The sequence below is a fragment of the Lipotes vexillifer genome, unplaced genomic scaffold, assembly GCF_000442215.2.
Source record: "Lipotes vexillifer unplaced genomic scaffold, Lipotes_vexillifer_v1.1 scaffold880, whole genome shotgun sequence".
NCBI lineage: Eukaryota > Metazoa > Chordata > Mammalia > Artiodactyla > Lipotidae > Lipotes > Lipotes vexillifer.
In genome coordinates, this window is record NW_006776345.1 from 502,640 (window position 1) to 525,033 (window position 22,394).

Consider the following 22,394-nt stretch of genomic DNA (forward strand, 5'->3'; position numbering starts at 1 on the left):
GGAAAAAAAAAAAAAAAAAAAAAAAACAAACCCAAAACAATTAAGAAAATACATACTGATAACAACCTTAGATGTAAATGGATTAAATGCTCCAACCAAAAGATATACACTGGTTGAAGGGATACAAAAACAATTCCTGTATATATGCTGTGTACAAGAGACCCACTTCAGACCTAGGGACACATACAGACTGAAAGTGAGGGGATGGAAAAAGATATTCCACCCAAATGGAAATCAAAAGAAAGCTGGAGTAGCAATTCTCATATCAGACAATACAGGACTTTAAAATAAAGATTATTACAAGAGACAAAGAAGGACAGTATATAATGATCAAGGGATCGAGCCAGGAAGAAGATATAACAATTGTAAATGTCTATGCACCAAACATAGGAGCACCTCAATACATAAGGCAAATGCTAACAGCCATAAAGGGGGAAATCGACAGTAACACAATCATAGTAGGGGACTTTCACACCCCACTTTCACCAATGGACAGACCATCCAAAATGAAAATCAATAAGGAAACACAAACTTTAAATGATACATTAAACAAGATGGACTTAACTGATATTTACAGGACATTCCATCCAAAAACAGCGGAATACACTTTCTTCTTAAGTGCTCATGGAACACTGTCCAGGATAGATCATATCTTGGGTCACAAATCAAGCCTTGGTAAATTTAATAAAATTGAAATTGTATTGAGCATCTTTTTGACCTCAACAATATGGAACTAGATATCAGTTACAGGGAAAAGTCTGTAAAAAACACAAACACATGGAGGCTAAACAATACACTACTAAATAACCAAGAGATCACTGAAGAAATCAAACAGGAAATCAAAAAATACCTAGAAACAAATGATAATGAAAACATGATGATGCAAAACCTATGGGATGCAGCAAAAGCAGTTCTAAGAGGGAAGCTTATAGCAACACAATCCTACCTCAAGAAATAAGAAACATCTCAAATAAACCACCTAACCTTACACTTAAAGCAATCAGAGAAAGAAGAAAAAAAAAACCCCAAAGTCAGCAGAAGGAAAGAAATCATAAAGATCAGATCAGAAATAAATGAAAAAGAAATGAAGGAAACAGTAGCAAAGAGCAATAAAACTAAAAGCTGGTTCTTTGAGAAGATAAGCAAAACTGATAAACCATTAGCCAGACTCATCAAGAAAAAAAGGGAGAAGACTCAAATCACTTGAATTAGAAATGAAAAAGAAGTAACAACTGACACTGCAGAAATACAAAGGATCATGATCTCTCTACAAGCAACTCTACACCAATAAAATGGACAACCTGGAAGAAATGGACAAATTCTTAGAAAAGCACAAGCTTCCAAGACTGAACCAGGAAGAAACAGAAAATATGAACAGACCAATTACAAGCACTGAAATTGAAACTGGATTAAGAATCTTCCAACAAAGAAAGCCCAGAACCAACCAGATGGCTTCACAGGTGAATTCTATCAAACATTTAGAGAAGAGCTAACATCTATTCTTCTCAAATCCTTCCAAAATATAGCAGAGGGAGGAACACTCCCAAACTCATTCTATGAGGCCACCATAACCCTGATACCAAAACCAACAAAGATGTCACAAGAAAAAGAAAACTACAGGTCAATATCACTGACAAACATAGATGCAAAAATCCTCAACAAAATACTAGGAAACAGAATCCAACAGCACATTAAAAGGATCATACACCATGATCAAGTGGGGTTGATCCCAGGAATGCAAGGGTTCTTCAATATACGCAAATTAGTCAATGTGATAAACCATATTAACAAACTGAAGGATAAAAACCATATGATAATCTCAATAGAAAAAGATTTGATAAAATTCAACACCTTTTTATGATAAAAACACACCAGAAAGTAGGCATAGAGGGAACTTATCTCAACATAATAAGGGCCATATATGACAAACCCACAGCTAGCATCGTTCTCAATGGTGAAAAACTGAAACCATTTCCACTAAGATCAGGAATGAGACAAGGTTGCCCACTCGCACCACTATTATTCAACATAGTTTTGGAAGCCTTAGCCACAGCAATCAGACAAGAAAAAGAAATAAAAGGAATCCAAATCGGAAAAGAAGAAGTAAAACTGTCACTGTTTGTAGATGACATGATACTGTACATAGAGAATCGTAAGATGCTACCAGAAAACTACTAGAGCTAATCAATGAATTTGGTAAAGTAGCAGAATACAAAGTTAATGCACAGAAATCTCTTGTATATACACTAATGATGAAAAATCTGAAAGAGAAATTAAGGAAACACTCCCATTTACCAGTGCAACAAAAGAATAAAATACCTAGGAATAAACCTACCCAAGGAGACAAAAGACCTGTATGCAGAAAACTGTAAGACACTGAGAAAGAAATTAAAGATGATACAAATAGATGGAGAGATATAGCATGTTCTTGGATTGGAAGAAGCAACCCTGGGGAAATGAATATATTACACAAAGCAATCTACAGATTCAAAGCAATCCCTATCGAACTAACAATGGCAGGTTTTACAGACCTAGAACAAAAAATTTCACAATTTGTATGGGAACACAAAAGACCCTGAAAAGCCAAAGCAATCTTGAGAAAGATAAATGGAGCTGGAGGAATCAGGCTCCCTGTCTTCAGACTATACTATAAAGCTACAGTAATCAAGGCAGTATGGTACTGCAACAAAAACAGAAATACAGATCAATGGAACAGGATAGAAAGGCCAGAGATAAACCCATACACATATGGTCCCCTTATCTTTGAGAAAGGAGGCAAGAATATACAATGGAGAAAAGACAGCCTCTTTGATAAGTGGTGCTGGGAAAACTGCACAGCTACGTGTAAAGGAATGAAATTAGAACACTCCCTAACACCATACACAAAAATAAACTCAAAATGGATTAAAGACCTAAATGTAAGGCCAGACACTATCAAACTCTTAGAGAAAAACACAGGCAGAACACTCTATGATATAAATCACAGCAATATCCTTTTTGACCCACCTCCTAGAGAAAGGGAAATAAAAACAAAAATAAACCTAATGAAATCTAAAAGCTTTTGCACAGCAATGGAAACCATAAGCAAGAGGAAAAGAGAACCCTCAGAAAGGCAGAAAATATTTGCAAACAAAGCAACTGACAGAGGATTAATCTCCAAAATATACAAGCAGATCATGCAGCTCAATATCAAAAACACAAACAACCCAATCCAAAAATGGGCAGAAGACCTAAACTGACATTTCTCCAAAGAAGATATACAAATGGCCAACAAACACATGAAAGGATGCTCAACATTGTTAATCATTACAGAAATGCAAATCAAAACTACAATGAGGTATCTATCACCTCATACCAGTCAGAATGGCCATCATCAAAAAATCTACAAACAATTAATGCTGAAGAGGGTGTGGAGAAAAGGGAACCTTCCTGCACTGCTGGTGGGAATGTAAATTGATACAGCCCCTATGGAGAACAGTATGGAGGTTCCTTAAGAAACTGACAATAGAACTGGGCATATACCCTGAGAAAACCATAATTCAAAAAGAGTCCTGCACCACAATGTTCATTGCACCTCTATTTACAATAGCCAGGACATGGAACCAACCTAAGTGTCCATCGACAGATGAATGGATAAAGAAGAAGTGGCACATATATACAATGGAATATTACTCAGCCATAAAAAGAAATGAAATTGAGTTATTTGTAGTGAGGTGAATGGACCTAGAGACTGTCATACAGAGTGATGTAAGTCAGAAAGAGAAAAACAAATACCATATGCTAACACATATATATGGAATCTAAAGGAAAAAAAAAAACGTTGTGAAGAACCTAGGGGTAGGACAGGAATGAAGACACAGATGTAGAGAATGGACTTGAGGACATGGGGAGGGGGATGGGTAAACTGGGTCGAAGTGCGAGAGTGGCATGGACATATATACACTACCAAATGTAAAACAGCTAGTTAGTAGGAAGCAGCCGCATAGCACAGCGAGATCAGCTAGGTGCTTTGTATCCATCTAGAGGGGTGGGATAGGGAGAGTGGGAGGGAGTCACAAGAGGCAGGGGATATGGGGATATATGTATACATATAGCTGATGCGCTTTGTTATATATTGGTAACTAACACAATACTGTAAAGCAATTATACTCCAATAAAGGTGTTAAATAAATAAATAAATAATGACTAGGTTTTAAAGATTTGGGAGAGTGATTATTTTTAAACTGAGGACAGTATAGAAGCTGAACAAATGATGTTAGGAATGGTTAAATGCTACTACTATGCTCTACATTCCTCAAGTTGCTCTGTGGTGTAGTTCCTACCTAGTAAAAGAAAACTTTTAATATATATGATCTGAAAGTACCAGCATGCATCATAACACCTGGTAATTTCCTCCTTTTCCTGATCCAAAAGAAATCAAACATACATTTGGAAAACTTATTTCTCTATAATAATTTCTGTTTACTTGTAATCAGTTTATGAGATTAGTACAGCACTTTCCATTCTATGGGTGCTCAGTATTTGTTGACAGAAGAATCAAATATTAGTCTTCTGAAAATATTTCAGTCCTTATGGATGTTAACTTGGTCTGCATTTTATACCTGATATCGACCTGTCACCAAGCAACAAAAATTTACATTTTGAAGGACTGAAATTCACTCTAAAAACAAAGTCTAACACAAATGTCAGTACTTAGGACTCCTCCCTTTGACTAGCTTGGTCATCTTCTAATCTGCTCTCTTCAATTCAAAAGAAAGTCCAGAAAACAATCTGGCTTTAACTTGTCAGCAAGGTACTTACAATCACATGAAGGAATAAAGGACAATTTGCTAATTCTGCCTTGCACAGGAGCTCAGAAGATCAGTAATTTGTAGGTAAAAGACAATTCAGCAACCAAATACTGTTCTAAAAATGAATATGAGTTAAAATTTTTCAACATTAGCTAACAAAATTAGATTTGTAATACAGTTCTCTCTTTTCGGCTTGACAAAGAGAATAAAGCACGGATTCTTGGTTTGTTGCTCAGAATCTTCATTTAAATTCTCTCCCAGGGAAGTTCGCTGGGAGAGTACTCACCAGAGCCCATAGAGGAGAAAGGAGACAAGAAAATAGATGGAGTCTGACTGAATTACTTTGGTTTTACTCTCTAATCATGCCTTCCCTTTTTCCACTATTATTTACTTCCCTACAGGAACACATTTATCACAAGTGACATCTGCAGTTGTTGTCTATTTCTGTTCTTTTCTTTGATGAACTCAGTAATTTGTATTGTTTCAACTATCACCTCAATATCTCTAGCCCTGGACTCCTTCCTGAGCTTGTCTTGCATTTTGTATTATGAGCCACTTGATGTTCCACTGGCACCTCAAACTTAACATGCCCAAAACCAAAATTTTCATCTTCCCAAACAAGACTTCCTGACTTACTACCTACTTCTGTTAAAGGCATTATCATTCTCTCATCCTTGGCATCATCTTTGAATCCTATTCTGTTTTTTACTTTTAATATCTCATCCATTGCTAAGTCTTGTTGATTCTACCTCCCTTAATTCACAATATCCCTGGCATCTCTTCTCTCCATATTATCATCTCTATCATCCGCTCCAGTACAAACTACTATTACTTCTCATCTAGGCTATTACATTAGCCTCCTAACTGCCTGGTGTTTGCTGAATGAATGCATGAAATGAAAATGAATGAATGGTATCCCTACTTTAGGTCTCTCACCACCCTAATTCATCTTATACAACAGTCAAATTAATTCCCTAAAGTACAGCTCTAACCTTATTACTCTTCTACTCCAAACAGAAGTTCCTACTTCCAACATGATTAAATAAATTTTACAGTTTTACAGTTAAGGTATTTCACAGTAGGAATTCTATTTATCTTTCCAAGATTACTTCTAATTCCTCTGAAACATTATCTCCTCATTAGAGCAAAACTGGACTACTCACTTCTCCACTCATACTATATGATCTCTCTCATCTTGTCCATGTTATTCCTATACGTGTAACAATCCTACTCATCAATCCAGGCCTATCTCAGACATCACTTCCTCTGTGAAACCTTTCCTGACTCCCCATATTGGTGGTTCTTTCCTTTGAAGCCCTCCAATACTTGAATGGTACTTATTTTCAATCATTTATGGCCTATGTTGTATTATGACAATAAGTAAAACTTGTCTTATCCTTATAATTTGAGGGAAAAAAATGTGCTTTATTCATATTTGAATACCCTGCAGGGCCAAGAACCATACTAGTATGACAAGTTCTCAGTAAATATTTTTAGGATAGGGTAAAGAATGAGTAAATAAAAGGGAACACACAGGACACAGAGAAGAAATAAGTGATAAGAACTGGGTTCTAAAACAATGTATTAACCCTTATACATAGAATGATAACCAAATTATAGCCAAATCTCATTTATACTTTTGAGCAGACCTTTTTTTTTTCCCATATTTCTGATGGAAATCCAAATCTATTTTTATTTTAACACGTATATAATGTTTTCCTATGTGCCAGGTACTGTTCTAAGTCTTTTATATGTTAATTTATTTAATTCTTATGACAACCCTATTTTACCTTATTTTACAAATTGGGAAACCAAGGAACAGACAGTAAGCAATTTACCCAAGGTTACAAGGTTAGTAAGAGGCATAGCCCAGGAAGCCTGACTTGAGACTATAATATGTACTATGACTATATATTGTACCTAAGGATAATAGAATTCACTGACTTTAAAATCTGAATAAATTGAAAGGAGTTCTTCTTGAAAGCCCAGAATCATTTTCATAACTTTGCCTTATTAAAATGTGTTACAGTATAGTGATGAACTGAGGAGGCTGCTAAGATGTAGAGGGTCCCTATACTGAATGTACCAAAATGCCCAGCTTTTTGGCTTTTGGGTTTTTTTAAGTTTTTCTGTTTTATTTTTCCCTTCATGTCACACTGCTGTTTACCACTTATGACTATTAATGTACCTAAAATGTCTTCATCCTCTTTTCAATTTACTAGGAACTGAAAACTAAGCTTACCAGAAATATGTAGTAAATAAAAGCCAGCAGTACTCTGAGGAGCTTCTTTTACAAGTTCCTTATACTTTGTTACAACCCACGATCCTATATCTTACACTGGTTTCAGGAAGAATTTCATTAGGTTGAGGCTGTTATAAGTCTGATACATAGATAAAGAAGGCATTATCGTATAATTTCTGCTGACTGAATAGAAGAGTTACATAAACGAGGGCCCTAAATGTTGACAATACTCCCCAAAGTGACTTATATCAGCCTAAGTTTCTTTACTAGAAAATGTCACAGTATTTCCTAGTTATAGCAACAAACAATACATAATTTCTCTTATTCTTACCTTTGCTCCACCCAAAAATCCCAAGGAAATGGCAACCCTAGCTCGTAGATCTGGCCTGTCTTTGGGCCACACATAAGAGAGCATTGCTTTTATGATTTTCTGAGTATCAACATCTTTTAACTGTTGAAAGAGAGAACAAAAGCAGTGAGTAACATGTCATTTCAAAAATAAATATAGTTCAATAGTGTAGAATTATGTAAATATTTGAGGAAAATACGAAAACATTACAAATATAACTTTTATTCTGAATCTAAGGTCAATATCTTTTAAACTCAAACTATTTCAATAGTTTTTAAAAAGCTATTTCTCTAAATTTCTTACTTTCAGCTATAGCCATCCTCATATTGTCAAAAAGTTATCCATACATTTATTTGAAGTTATCTATACATTTATTTCTTATTAAGCTATCAAAATATTACATAAAATTTAAGAAATATTTCCATATTTCCATCTTTTTGGTCAAAATCTTTACATACGTTTGGCCTCTTTATCAGTATGTTTATGTAAGATATTTTGGAACCCTAAGTCCATCCTCATGACAGAGCACAGTTACAGTACAGTGTTTAGGAAAGTATGAGTCTTGGCATTGACTATATAGAACAGAAGCTGGGTTATTAAAAATTTCAACAAAAACATAACTTTCCAGTCATACTTAATCTGACTTAAATCTACCATACATTTTTCTTTTTCCCAAGTTCCCGAGGCAACATTCCCATTAAATCTTTTTGTTTTAGTTTCAGCTTTTAGAAACAGAATATTAAGAATGAAACCTACACTTTCCAAAGCCAAAATAAGAATATGTACACACATTCCCAAACTACTATATTATTTTAGTTGGTGAAATAATCCCCATTTTAAAAACTGAAGTATCTGGGCTTCCCTGGTGGTGCAGTGGTTGAGAGTCCGCCTGCCTGTGCAGGAGACACGGGTTCGAGCCCTGGTCCGGGAAGATCCCAGATGCCATAGAGCAACTAAGCCCATGTGCCACAACTACTGAGCCTGCACTCTAGAGCCCGCAAGCCACAACTGCTGAAGCCATGTGCCTAGAGCCCATGCTCCGCAACAAGAGAAGCCACAGCAATAAGCCCACGCATCACAACGAAGAGTAGCCCCTGCTCACTGCAACTAGAGAAAAGCCTGGCACTCTAGACCACAACTGCTGAAGCCATGTGCCTAGAGCCCATGCTCCGCAACAAGAGAAGCCACAGCAATAAGCCCACGCATCACAACGAAGAGTAGCCCCTGCTCACTGCAACTAGAGAAAAGCCTGCATGCAGCAACGAAGACCCAGTGCAGCCAAAAATAAATTAAATAAATAAATAAATGTATTAAAAAAATTGAAGTATCTAATCAATTTCTGTAAAAGGTATTAAAAAATAAGAAGAAAGTTAATGCTCATTGTTGGTGAAGGTATATGGAAATAGGTACTCTAATACACTGCTAATGGGAGAGTGCACTGAAATAATCTTTCTGGAAAGCAATTTGATATCTGCCATAAGCTTTTAAAATAATTCTGCCCTTTGTGTTGAGAATTCCACTTCTGGGAACTTAATGCTTTAAAAAAATATATGAATATTCTCCAAGTTGAATCAATTTTACTTCCTAAAAATCTCTTGAATTTGTCTACTTCTTTCTGTTTCCACCACAAACGTAATCCAAGCTATCATCTTTCTCACATAAACCACTGCAACAATCTCCTAAGTGATCTCCTTGCATCCGCTCTGCTCCTGGTCCGATTAGTTCAGCCTGCAATCAGATATTACTCAGTTTAAAATCCTTCAATGTATATAACATGCATAAAATAGATAACTAATAAGAACCTGTTGTATAAAAAATAAAATTCAAAAATTCAAAAAGTAAAAATAAAGCATTGCTAAATACACACACACACACACACACACACACACACACACACGGCCCTAAATATAAAAAGATGCTCAACTTTACTCATACAAATAAAAAGTGCAAATTAAAACAACTCTGATATATTTTTTATCCGATCAGATTAGCAAAGATAATGCTTTGTTTTGGTGAAATTGTTAAGAGATGGGCACTCCCAAATATTTGTTTTTATATTCAAAGATCATCTCTGGAAAGATACCAAAGAAATTGGTAATAATGTTTGCCTCTGGAAGGGGAACAGGGTAGGGGGAAGATTTTATTTTAATTCTGTATCCTTTTGTTCCTTCTGAATTTTGAACCATGTGAATGTGTTACCTTTTAAAAATATTAAAAATTTTAATTAATAAAAAATATAAATTGAAGTAAACAAACAAACAGAAAAACCCTTCAATGGAATCCTATCACTCCTAGGATAAAGATCAAAGTCCATACCATGGCTTATGAGGCTCTGCTTGCCCTGGCCCCTAGCTTCCTCTCTAGTCATGTCTTATACTACTGCTTTCAGTGTTCACAACACACTACCTTTCTTTCAGCTCCTCAGACTATAATCCCTCCTGCCACAAGGTCTTTGCACAATACCTTTCACTTTGTCTGGAATAATCTCTCTCTCTGAAACACCAACCTGCCCTCAACTTCTTCCCAATTAGTTAACTGTCAGCTCAAGCAGCACTTCCTCAATGAGGTCTTCCCTAACCCCTGTCAGGATCCTTGGCTATATTCTCTCACAGAACAGTATTCCTTTTCTTTCAGAGAATCCATTTCAGTTATAAACTACATACTCAACAATGTGATTATCTGATTAACAACTGCTCTCCTGCTAGAATTTAAATTCCACATGAGTAGTAACTTTGTGTTTTGTGCTCACTGTTGTAACCCAATACCAAACACAATGGCTGACACACAGTAAAGGTACTCAATGAATAAAGGGATGAAAAATTTAGCCATAAGGATGTTCATTCCCATGCTGTTTTAATAGGGGAAAAATTGGGTTTAGGCTAAATGATCAACAGTGGAGAATCATGTAAACAAGTTACAGTGAATGCATACAGCAAAATATAGCCATTCAGAAATATATGCAGTGACACAGAAACATGTTAAGTGAAAAAAGCAGAGTACAAAACATTTTTTGTGGAAAAAAATGTTATGTGTGTATGAGTTTACACATGCATACAAATGGACCTGGAAAGCAATACCCCCAAAGTGTTAACGTCAGTAGCTGTGAATAGATGGAATCATTGATGATTTTTAATATTCTTTTTGCTTTTTTGTTTTCTGTAGTTCACATATAATAAGTAGAAAATTTAATTTATTTTGGGGGGAAAAGTTAGACAATTTCAAGTAGATTTGCACAGTAAAGAATGGGGGGAAACTGTCAACATATAAGAAACCCAGGACAACACATTATATTATACAGGGTAGCTTTATATTATAGTTATTTCATCCAAGACTCAGCAAACTACTTTTTAGTCTCTTTTATTCAGTTTATTGAGTAAACAGTAATAGAAATAAAACTGTTCATATTGTACTGAAAACAGGACTACCTTCTTGAGCTGCTTTAAATACACTGGATTGCAAAAACATGAAATGCTGTAAGTATAGCTCTTAATGCTTTATTTTATACACACATACACTCACACATATGAGCTCTCATAACTGGTAGGGTATTTTTAAAAAGGGAATAAGGCTGTAATTTTAAAATTCACTTTTCCAATTGAACTAATACGAAACAAATATAATTTGATGTGTTATAACACAAACTGCGACATTTCAACTACTTCCCCATTTCACAAGTTTCCTCTGTCTTATTTTTCTTGAGGGAATAATAACAAAAAGGCCCTGTTTCCACATATCTTTAGAAACACTCTCTCTTGTCAAAAACCTTCTACAACACACCCCAAAATTTCTTCAATAAGGACACAGAGAAGTTATGGCTAAGAGCAAAAAAATTATTCTAGTTGGCTTAATAGCGCATAAAATGTCACCACCTCATTTAACAAAATGGGTTCTAAAGTTGTGTAATCATGCATTATGAGTCCATTAGGCTTTAAAGTACATGTCTTTCAGTTATAGTTTGGATAAACTACAACGTTTGAAAAATAACGTCTTTTTTAAAGAGCAGGCCAAATCAAGAGGCATTTCAGAGGCTGAGGCACATTTTTAAAGTATTTTAAACCAACTTATTCCTGATAATATACCCCCTTTCAAAATCACCACAGTTAATTCATACTGGACACCCAATGGTAATCCTGAAAGACAAAAGACTTATCTGAAGCTGAAAAGAGACCAGTTGCAGCTTAAGGCTGAATCAGATATCATCTTCACATCAACTCATCTCTCCATTTCAGGCTGAGCAATACAAATAGCATATGCACCATTTTAAGATCACATTCTTAAAGAAAAGGTGAGAAATGTAGGAAGTGATCAAGGAGGATGACAAGAAATTGAATTATTTGAAAACACACTATGTAAGGAGTAATTATATTATAGTATAGTGGGAAAAATACCCAATGATTTAAGAAAAGAAAGTTCTTTTTCAGGGGTCAAAATCCCTGAAGTAATCAATGGTTGATATCATAGTAGTTTTTCTTTAAGCCTTGCTTACACATAAACAGAAAATATGAAATTTTATGAAATTCTTTAACTTTTATAATTTTCACAGTACATAGAATTTAGAAGTTGTTTTAAAAACATAACTGTGATTACTACATCATGATAACAAAAGTTCTCTAAAATGAACACTATAGAAATATTAAAAAGCCTGTAAAAGTAGGAGTCAATCTACTTTCCTCCTCTGCTATCATATACAATGTGGCCTTCTTGCTGTAGCTAGATAGCCTCAAGTTCAAAACATGAAACTGATATTCTAAGCCCCATTACACTGTAAAACTACTAATATGTTAGTATGAGGAATAAAAGTTTTTAGAAAGGTCTCAACTATATACTGGAATTAGCTAGCCATAATAAAGGAAAGCAATTAGATTCAGAATAAAAACACAAAAGTAACAAAAGAAGGAATTCAAATTGGCTCACTAAGATCTTTGAATGATAACAAAATTGTACTGAATTTTTTTCCCCCTAGAAATGAGTTTGGAAGAAAAGGTTTGGAGACATCAGAGAGCTATCAAAGAAGAGATGAAAGTAAGTGAAAACAAGCTGGACAAAAAGAAAACAGCAGGTACCAGAGAAGAAACTTGCTTGATACTAGAAACAATGCCCAATAAATATTTATTCAATTAATGAATTAACTATTCTTAAGCACATGAGGACAAGTTCCAGGAGGAACACCTAAATGCTCGATTTATTAAGTCATCACAACTTTTCACGGATTTTTAAATATTTATTTATTTGGTATTAATATATAGCTTAATAAGCTTTATGAGGCTGGGCAGGTAAGAAAAAATAATGAAAGGAATATCTACTTGTACACAGGGAGCTGAAACAGCACAGTAGGCCAAAAACAAATACAAAAGTAACACTGGAAGTACCTGACCCAATAGTGTATAACTGGAAAGCCACAAACTGTACTGCTTATATGCAGCACTGCTCAATTTAACAGCATGACCTGAGGGAAAGATGCAGTTGCTCATAGTCATAAGTACTCTAAGTGAATACCTATAGCTAATAACCATGTGGACAGAAAGGACAACTAAAAAATTAAAACACACCTGGAGCAGCTCACCTGGTAGAATTCTCAGATATTACAGATAACTGTATATTGATAAACTGAATACATTTTGCTTCTCAAGTCAGTGATTTCATATTTCTCACCAGAAAAGGCTGTTTAGCACTGAAGCAAGAACAATTTTTTCTACCAAAAGTCCACTCATTTCAAGGGAGTGGAGCCCACTGGGCTTCGATAGGAAAATGAAAGAGTAAGAAAAAAAAAAGATTTTTGATAAAGATAGCAGAATCACCTTTTCTTGCAAGGTGAATTTATATAAGAATTCTGGTTTTAGAGACATTCTAAATTTCACTAGCAAGAAATGTTCTAACTCACAGAATCAAGGGATTGGTTTAGAAGGAAACTACTTGGGGGCAAAACTTATGGAGAGGAAGAAAAAAAATATACCAAAAAATTTTGGATGCTATTTGTTTTGTATAAATGTGGGCTATAGGCTGAATGTTTTCTCTCTAAAGAACTAATTTAGCAGAGACTTTGGAAATGCCCACAATTTCAAGGATACGCAAACCATCCAAAGAACTGTCTCTTCAATCCAAGCTAAAGATAACTAACTGCAATTAAAGGAATAATTTTAACCACTACTTCAATACTGTTAGGGATAACAGTGGCTTGATAAAAGCTAGGTCAAAAGGTAAGAAATCTGAGTAGATATCTAATGGAAAAATCTAGAAAGTGAAAAGCTTTTCCCACATTATTGGGGATATAAGCATATGAGTTTATGGGTGGGAGAGGAAAGATATATTAATTGTCAGGAAAAGCTTTGCAATTATTGTTGCTTTCTCTATACCTTGAAGTTTGTTTTCTAAGCTCTGTTGGTCTGAAACTGCAATGAAGAGCTTATATGGCAGCGAAAAGGCCCTAGGAAAAAATGGCTTATTCTATATATGAGATGGATTTGAACCCAACAGTCAATTTAATAATTTATAATTAAAAAAACTACCAAGTTGACTGATATTTGCATTGGCCACTCAGTGAATTCTCTATCTCAAAGGGAAGTCAATTTGAGAAATCAAATAAAGATCATAAGTCTGCTTGATGATGGATGTAATCAGAGCTGGAAAATGGCCTCTCCATGTCATACAGGTATTCTTGTCCACTGGTCTGTGTGTCCACTCATTTTAACAAGCCTGGAGGCTTATTATTCCATTTTCTCTCCAATCCTCCATTTTTTAATACTCTAAGTTGCTGTTTCACTTCTTTGATTATATCAATATTTATATCAAAGCCTCTGATTGCTCTAGAAAATGCTAATCTCTCTTTCAATACTACTAGCTTCTGGCAATATCTAATCAATGAGGATATGTTTCTAACATTAAAAAAAGATTATGTCAAGCAAAGTCCAGGAAGCAGTCCTTATATTAAGCTCTGCATTATTCGTGTTTTTATTATGAGCACAGGATTACCTAAATTTACTAACAGATGCTTCTCCCAAAGAGGCACATAATAAAGTTTAAATGCAGGAGCAAAGTTCCAAAATCCTTTAAAAATCTGAAGATTCTATTATAAAACAAGTAAGACTTTAATTCATCTATTTTAACAACAGGAGCTTCCAAATATTGAAACTGCCACTCTTTTTTCACAACCCCTTTACTATAGCCACATTGGATAAACAAATGATTTAAATACCTTCTGAGGAGCACTGTTAATGCTTAAGAACATACAAGTAGAAATGCATAGAAAGTAAAGTGGTAAAAGTTTCAGTTGGTTATAAGGTAAAATCTATAACTTGTCAGAGTGATAAAATTTCTACATGGTAGTTTAGATATTCTGCCATCTAAACTGTTAAGTTTCTCAACAGCAGGGACTGTGTCTTGCTCATTACTGTATCTCCATTTACTTAACATAGTTATGCACAACGCAGGTATTCAATAATACATACTTTTAAAATGAATGGACAACTGCAGAGTATAGGACTTAACAATCTCACATTACAGTAACAGCAGCTAATATTTACTGCCTACTGTGTGACAGGCACTATTCAAGAGCTTTGCATGGTGTGAGGAGTTAACTCATTCAAATCCCCTTTGCTATGATTATCAGCCCCATTTTAAAGATGAAGAAACTGATACATACAGAGATTAAGTATCTTGCTCATGGTCATTCCAGTAGGAAATGATGGAGCCAAGATTCAAATCTAGGCAGTCTGGCTCCAGAGCTCAGGCTTTTAACTTCAACTCCATATTGCCTCTTTTCTGGTGTAGCCTTCATGCTCTATTACCCTATGATTCTTTTTAGCTAATGAGGCTAAAGTAACACAAAGATGGCAGGGAACAAACGATAAAGAAGAGATCAAATATAAAGATTTACAATGATTTTTGCTTTGTTTTTATTTTACTGAAGAATAAAGAATCTAACTAGAAGTTTATATTGCTTGAGTCTAAGACTGCTTTTCCTGTATTAGTCAACATATTTTTGGTCTGTTTAGAGCATTACTTACAAACTACCCTTAAGAGGCCTTCGTGACAATCCTGAAAGCTGACAAATATCATGCTAACGATATATCATGCCATATTCATATATCCATAATATATGGATAAACAAATTTCAGTATTTGTATTAATTTTTTAAAATTCTATTTTATAATACTTTGTTGTTTCTAAAGACAACCAGGACAAATGTTAATATGTAAAAATGGGATAGAAACATGAATGTGATGTGTTTTGAGTTCTGTGAAAGAAGCTACATGGGGGATTAAAGAAACAGGGAGAAAAGCACTGGAAACGTTTTCTTACCAATCACCTCGCACCAATAAAATAAAAGTTATTTATCTCTCTACAATTTAGAGAGCACTTTTACATAAAATTTGTTCACTTGCCAATAAACCTGAAAATATCATTTCTACTTAGAGATACCATGCATATACTGGTTGGGTGAAGTTAGAGGAAGATAATAAAGGCAAGCTTAGAGAAAGAGGACCAGATGGAGAATTGTGTAACAGTATTCCAATGACAGTTTCACTCACTTAGAAAAAGTGTAGTGCAATTAAATCTTTTGATTTCAGTGGCCCTACTGTTTAGCTTGTCTGTATAATGATAATGATAAAGAATATGGATAATTAAATAAATGGATCAGGTAAATGGAGGATTTACCATGAAGCTAGGGGACATTCTAGAATCTTTTTAAACCAAGAGTATAGAAGGGAAAACATTAACCTTAACACACATACACACTACTTGTAAGAGCTAAATGTAATTTATCTATATATAATGCTAGATTATATAACAAATAACCACAACCAATGCTATTTAAAATAAAGAACTAAAATATTTAGGTTGGTAACTAACTTTTCTTCTTTTTTAGTCAATCACGGTATTTTTTGTCTTAAGCTTGAGAAAATCTCATCTATATAACCATTGTCAATTCATATGGCTTTGTATTAGAAAACCTGCAGTTACATGAGTCAATCAAAATATTCTGTAATATAACAATCTTTAATATATCTATCTTCCAATCAGCTATAGGAATTTCCAGGTACTTGTTATTGTCTCTTACCCCTTCTTTTGGGTCTGTGTGGAGTCCTCCTCCTGCGTGACCATGCCAACATGTCCTCTTTTCTATCAGTGGCCATACCTGAAGAACCTAGTTGAAGATGATACCAAGCTATCCATTAGCTATTCAAGAATTTCAGATCTTTAAAAATCTGATCTAGTGAATTTCCCCCCCGCAACAAATTCAGAGGCATACCTTTAAGCCTAGCATAGCTAAGTAAAACACCTTCATAATAAACTTACAGATACATTTATACAAAGAATATTGAGATATAACAAATTACTCATACAGAAGTTACTTTCTCTAAATAGTTTTTGAAATTAATGTTTAAAAGATTTAACTTGCAATATACTTCTATTTGACTTATACCAGCTTTCTTACTGTCATTTGCTACTAAGGTACTGTGTAGACCGTAACTCTATCATTGGCAAGTATATAATACAGTTAATTAATTCTATCCCACTTGCTTTCCATGTGTATAACATTTTTGCTTTACAATTTAATATAGTTGATCTTACATAACTGATTCTTTTTCTTATTATTCTGGCTTACAAATATATATATTTAGAAACAAAGTACAATTTACTTCTTCACAATCTATCTTATGCTAGAGTAATCTGCATACATGTTTTGTCTTTACTACTATATGGTTAATTCTTAAGATTTGGGACAGTCTCTTATCCTTGTATCTCCCATGGCCCATACCACAGTGTCTTGTACATGGGCTTGTTGAATTAGCTTATAAAACAAAGCTATCTATAAATTTCCCAACTAGTCTTGAAAATATGCAAATATCTTCCCTATTATAATTTTTTAAAAGGCCCTAGATTACTGCTTAGGTTAGAAAAATATAAACAGTAAATCATTTGAGAAAATATAATAGTTGAAAAGATAGTAAAGATTAAGCTTAAAATTTAGGCTTACTAATTTTAAAGTGTTTCCTCAAAAAATTACTTAACTACATGGATATAATAATGCTTCTTCAGTAGCATTAATAATAATCAATAATTAATGAACAAGGGCATAGTTTTTTACAAACACAAACGTGTATCAATACTGAATCCTAAGAGTTATCAGCTCTGGACCAAGCTATGAAAATGGAATTACAGAAAGCAAAAGTGCCTTCTTGTTCTCACCAGTTGAGACCCAAAAACATAACTGCCATAAATGGGTTACTGATTTTTGGATCAACAATCTTAAAGCATGTTGAAAGGGAAAACATCAAAAGGTAATATTTAGTGTGACAATGTCACTTTGTGACATTCTTTCCCTCTAAAAGACTGAGCAATGTTACATCAAGGGGTCTTAGTAAATAACACACAAGATAATAAGGTCTTCAAAACAGCAAAAGATTAAAATATAAATATACAGTGGTGTTATAAACAATGAGAAGATGGAGCACCTTAACTTAAAACTTTAATTAAATAATGGAAAATCTAATTCATTTCTACAGCTTCTGCATAAATTAGAACAATGCTTTGTACCTTAATGGCAAATAATTGTTAATCAAAAAGAAAAAATAAAGGAAGTACTCAGGACTTAGACTGTCTTCTAATTTTCTAGTCTTTCTATCTTGGAGATTTATTTGTCTCATTTTAAAGCACTGAGAATTTTTAAAGGCGTCTTTCACTTACATTAGCAATGAAAAATAACCCTCATCAACATGTAAACTCACATGACTTTACCCCACAGGCTCTAATAAGCTTACAGTCCCTTGATATTCTGATATTTGAACATCTTCTAAGGTAAAGAAACTTTAATCACTTGAAAAATGTACAGCATTCCATATATCACATACAAATTACCAGGATAAATTTAAGTGTAAACAAGCTGCCATTACATTTATAAAAGCTTTCTAAAAACATTACTCTAGTTGGCATTGATCTCAAGAAATTCAGACAGATTTCTTCAGGAGCAGAAAAATATCAAGATTTCTTTCTCCATTTCCAGTAGCAAAAACATATCTTATTCATCTTGCCAGTAGTTAGAAAAAAAACAAAAAGGGAAATTATTTGGAAAATATAAAATATGTAGTATAAATTGGAAAATGCTCCAAGGGCTTACACCTTTTTCCTAGCTATATGTAGAAGTGTCTGCTTCATCTTACCCTTGTAGCGTCTAATAACTGTCTTGAATTGCCTTTTCCTAGTCTCTGCCATGTGGTATGTCTTAATGACTCTGAGATCTGCAGAAGAGAAGAAAAAAGAGGGAAGAAGTTTCAGAGTGGACAGTTAATGTTCATAGATTTATTGTCCATAAACATACATAAAAGTAAAACCATAGCCAATATCAGAAAGATGGTTATGTTTCTAATACATACCTAAAAAGGTAAAAATTAAATGTGTGGTCCAGATATAAAGTAAATTATATTACCCATTAAAAGTATCAAATTGTACTTTCTTTTTGCCCTCTTTCTCTCTAGGTTTCTCTTTGTTTCTGAAGGCCTCCTATGAAGTTTTTAACCCCATTGCTTTCTTAAATGGCTTCTATGCTCTTTTCAAACACTCCCCTCTTTACTGTATTTTATTATGTTCTACCTTGTGTGTGCTCCCTCTTTAGTCTTAATGTGAATGCTAAATTTAGACACTGGTCACAAGATCACTTTTGCCAAGGTTTGTAACCAGGTGATGGATTCTTGGGCCAATTTTTTGTCTTGATAATATTCCAGAAGTGGAGTTGAAAGAAAGCAGAATAAAAAATAGACATCTGTAGAATGGACACACATCCTTCTAAACTGCACCATCAATTTAGTGAAGAAAAATTTGCTTCTTAGGTCAAGAATCTCTCAAAAGGCAGGTAGTACTTAGGTTTTCGCTAAGCTATACATGAGTTGTACAAATGGATTAACGTTATTATATAAAAGTCAATGTTGTATACTGCAAAAGAGCAAAAATTAAATCAACCAAAAAAACCCTCCATACACACAAAAAAGCTAACCAAATTACTGAGAAAATTAACTCAGTTGTTTTCTAGAACATAATGAATGGTAGCGGTTTCTGTTTATGTATACTTGTAAATACATAAGGCATTCCCTCAATTATAAAAATTTCAAAAATACTAATAGCTATTTGCACACTGTCTTGCCAAACCCAAGCTCCTACAACATGCCATGTACCCTAAAACATCTATAAGCCTTGACCGTCAATGATACCTTTCTGGTGCTTAACTCAATTGTTTCCCTCACTGCCTTTCACCCTACTCAGACCTTATACAAGCTTTACTCCCTCATTTTCCTATTTTTCATAAGCCCCCAGTTCAAGTAACTATATTTCAAGCAAGATCTTGCATATGTCTGCACATGCATATGCAATTTAATCTTCTTTGCCTTTCAAAATTTACCCAGTTATCTCACAATGACTATCCACCTGCTTTATTCTCTCTCAAAAAGTTACCTATATATGGCCAATAGGTCAAAGATAAATGTTGGTGACACACTTAAATTAACAGCAAAAACATACTTTCTAAAATGATACTGGTCAAAATAAAGGTAATTTATCAAAAAATCTAAGCCCTTGAAAGTACCCATAAAACCCCTTCAAAATTTCTAGCTATCTCTTTATCCTTCTCTAATCAAACCATGTTTCCCTTATGCATCAGGATTCAAGGTAAATAATTTTTAAATGTTCACATTCAAACTGAACTTCTATTACTAAGATAGCATTGTAAAACTATGAACTATATCAAGCATATAAAAAGTTCAGAAAACAATATAATGAACAAAATATGTATTCGCTACCCCACCTAAGAAATAACAGATAAAAAGAAAGCCTCTGACATGCTCCTCTACAATGCCATCTCCTTCCTGTTCCCCAGAGAAAATCAGCATTGATTATTTAAAACATCTTTCATTGCAAAAGCAAAAACAAAAACAACAGCCACATAATGTGTTAACTCCTTTTGAGGGCTAGTCCCACCACTAATTAAAATATTGTTTCTATGGAAAAAAATGTTCTGACTTCTAAACAACAGACTTACAAACACTTCTGAAACACAATATATTTGTAAGTTAGGGATTAACTCTACTTTTAAAACTCTGAAGGAAGGGTTTTATAGCAAAAACAACAACAAAAAACTTAAATGGAGGAGGGCAACAATGGAAAACAAGATGATTAATTCTTTGAAACTTGATTTGAAAATTAGAGGGTTGGCCTAGATGCTCTCTAAGGTCGCTTTCAACTCTAAAATTCTGTGATTTTTATGGAATGAAATGAAAATGCTGCACTTATTAATTGGATTTTAAAAATCTTAATTGAGAAGCTTGTGTTTATTTCTTCAATTAATCTAGCCTCTGAATTTATTTATAACACCATCCCTCCAAAGACACACACAGAAATAAAACATATATTACTGAAAATAACAGACATGACTACTGTTCAGATAACATACAAATGCAGTATTCTGAAAATGACAATCTGCCAGTCCATTTGAAGAGGCATGTAAGTTAAAACACTGGAGAGTCATTTTATTTTACCTAAAAAAAAGAAGAAATTCTGGAAGAATCTAAAAGTCATCTGTGGCATCCAAGCATAATAATGTATGCTCTTATCTAGAACAGAACTATCTGTCCACTAATTAATAAAAATATTAATCCTCGATAGACAATTGCATAGGCACAATATCTTGCTCTGTGTAAACATTCAATTATTTACAAAAGTTTTACCAGCACTAAAACCATCAATCTAGCAGACAGAACTACCTCCATGTAAATGAGACTAAGATTCAAGCATCAGAGGCTAATAAAATCAAAACCTATTCCATTACAATTGCATTTTTCCTTTAAGGTAAAAATTCAATTTTACTAAAAATAATCCTATTAAATAACTCTTTAGTGATTACTAAATATGACTGCATCCTTTATTAGAATAGTTAGCTTTCATAATACAAGTTATGTTCAGTGTTTATAACACCTGAAGAATTACCTAATAATAAACAGATATTAAAGAGCAATTTATAAATTGTCAACCCATCGGGCACTTTGGAGTCAATTATATATTCTGCATTCCTGAGGCTTTGGAAACAGAACTAAGTTTACAATTATCCATCCATGATGCATGTAATGCTTAACAGTATCAAACAGTCATGCATGAATATTGTTATCATCTGATCATTATAAACCTAAAACATTTAAAATTAAGCTCTTGATACATTTTTAAAGAGAAACTTATAATTTAAAATTACACTTAACTTACTTTAAAAGTTTAAAAGTCTGAAATAAATGTTATTGAAACTTGGTTTTCTTCCCAACTTCTTGGAAACTAGCTGTGGGGGAAGGGGTATGGAGAAAAGAAGAGGAAGTAATGGGGGAGGTGGGTGGGGGACCTGAGGGGTAAGAGGGGGAGAGGGAGAGGAGAGAAAATGTTAGACTGACTTCTTAGACTTTGTAATTATATTTCTCAACTGTAAGTTGAAGGATAAAAGGATTTCCTTCATTGTGTTAGATATTCAATAAATGTGTGTTCAATGAATGAATAAAAGAACAAACAGCTTAAGGATCTTGGGCAGCTCGCATCACCAAAGTATTCATTCATTAAACCACAAAACCATCAGGTTGAACTATATTGCTAAAAAATTTGATGCCTCCAGAACAGGGATTGGCAATTTTTTTTCTCTAAAGGGCCAGAAAGCAAATATTTTAGAGTCTGCAGGCATATAATCTGTGTCACAACTACTCAACTCTGTCACTGTGGCACAAAAACAGCCACAGCTGTTTTTGTGCCACACAAATGAATGAGTGTGGCTGTGCTCAAATAAAACTTTATTTACAGAGCTTCCCTGGTGGCGCAGTGGTTGAGAGTCCGCCTGCCAATGCAGGGGACACGGGTTCGTGCCCCGGTCCGGGAAAATCCCACATGCCCTGAAATGGCTAGGCCTGTGAGCCATGGCCGCTGAGCCTGCGTGTACGGAGCCTGTGCTCCGCAACGGGAGAGGCCACAACAGTGAGAGGCCCACGTACCGCAA

At 34.3% G+C, this 22,394-nt stretch overlaps 1 protein-coding gene across 3 annotated transcripts in view; it reads right to left on the minus strand.

Moving 5' to 3' along the window:
• Positions 1–22,394, minus strand: part of ABCB7 (ATP binding cassette subfamily B member 7) — a 152,223-nt gene that overhangs the window by 72,174 nt on the left and 57,655 nt on the right. Inside the window, exons 2-4 of one of the 3 annotated variants that reach the window (XM_007450337.1) lie at positions 18,544–18,621; positions 16,440–16,526; positions 7,364–7,483 (exon numbers count right to left, since the gene is read on the minus strand). In XM_007450337.1, coding sequence (XP_007450399.1) covers positions 7,364–7,483; positions 16,440–16,526; positions 18,544–18,621 — 285 coding nt within the window. The remainder of the gene's footprint in view (positions 1–7,363; positions 7,484–16,439; positions 16,527–18,543; positions 18,622–22,394) is intronic. The other 2 variants (XM_007450338.1, XM_007450339.1) reach the window with 2 other exon arrangements.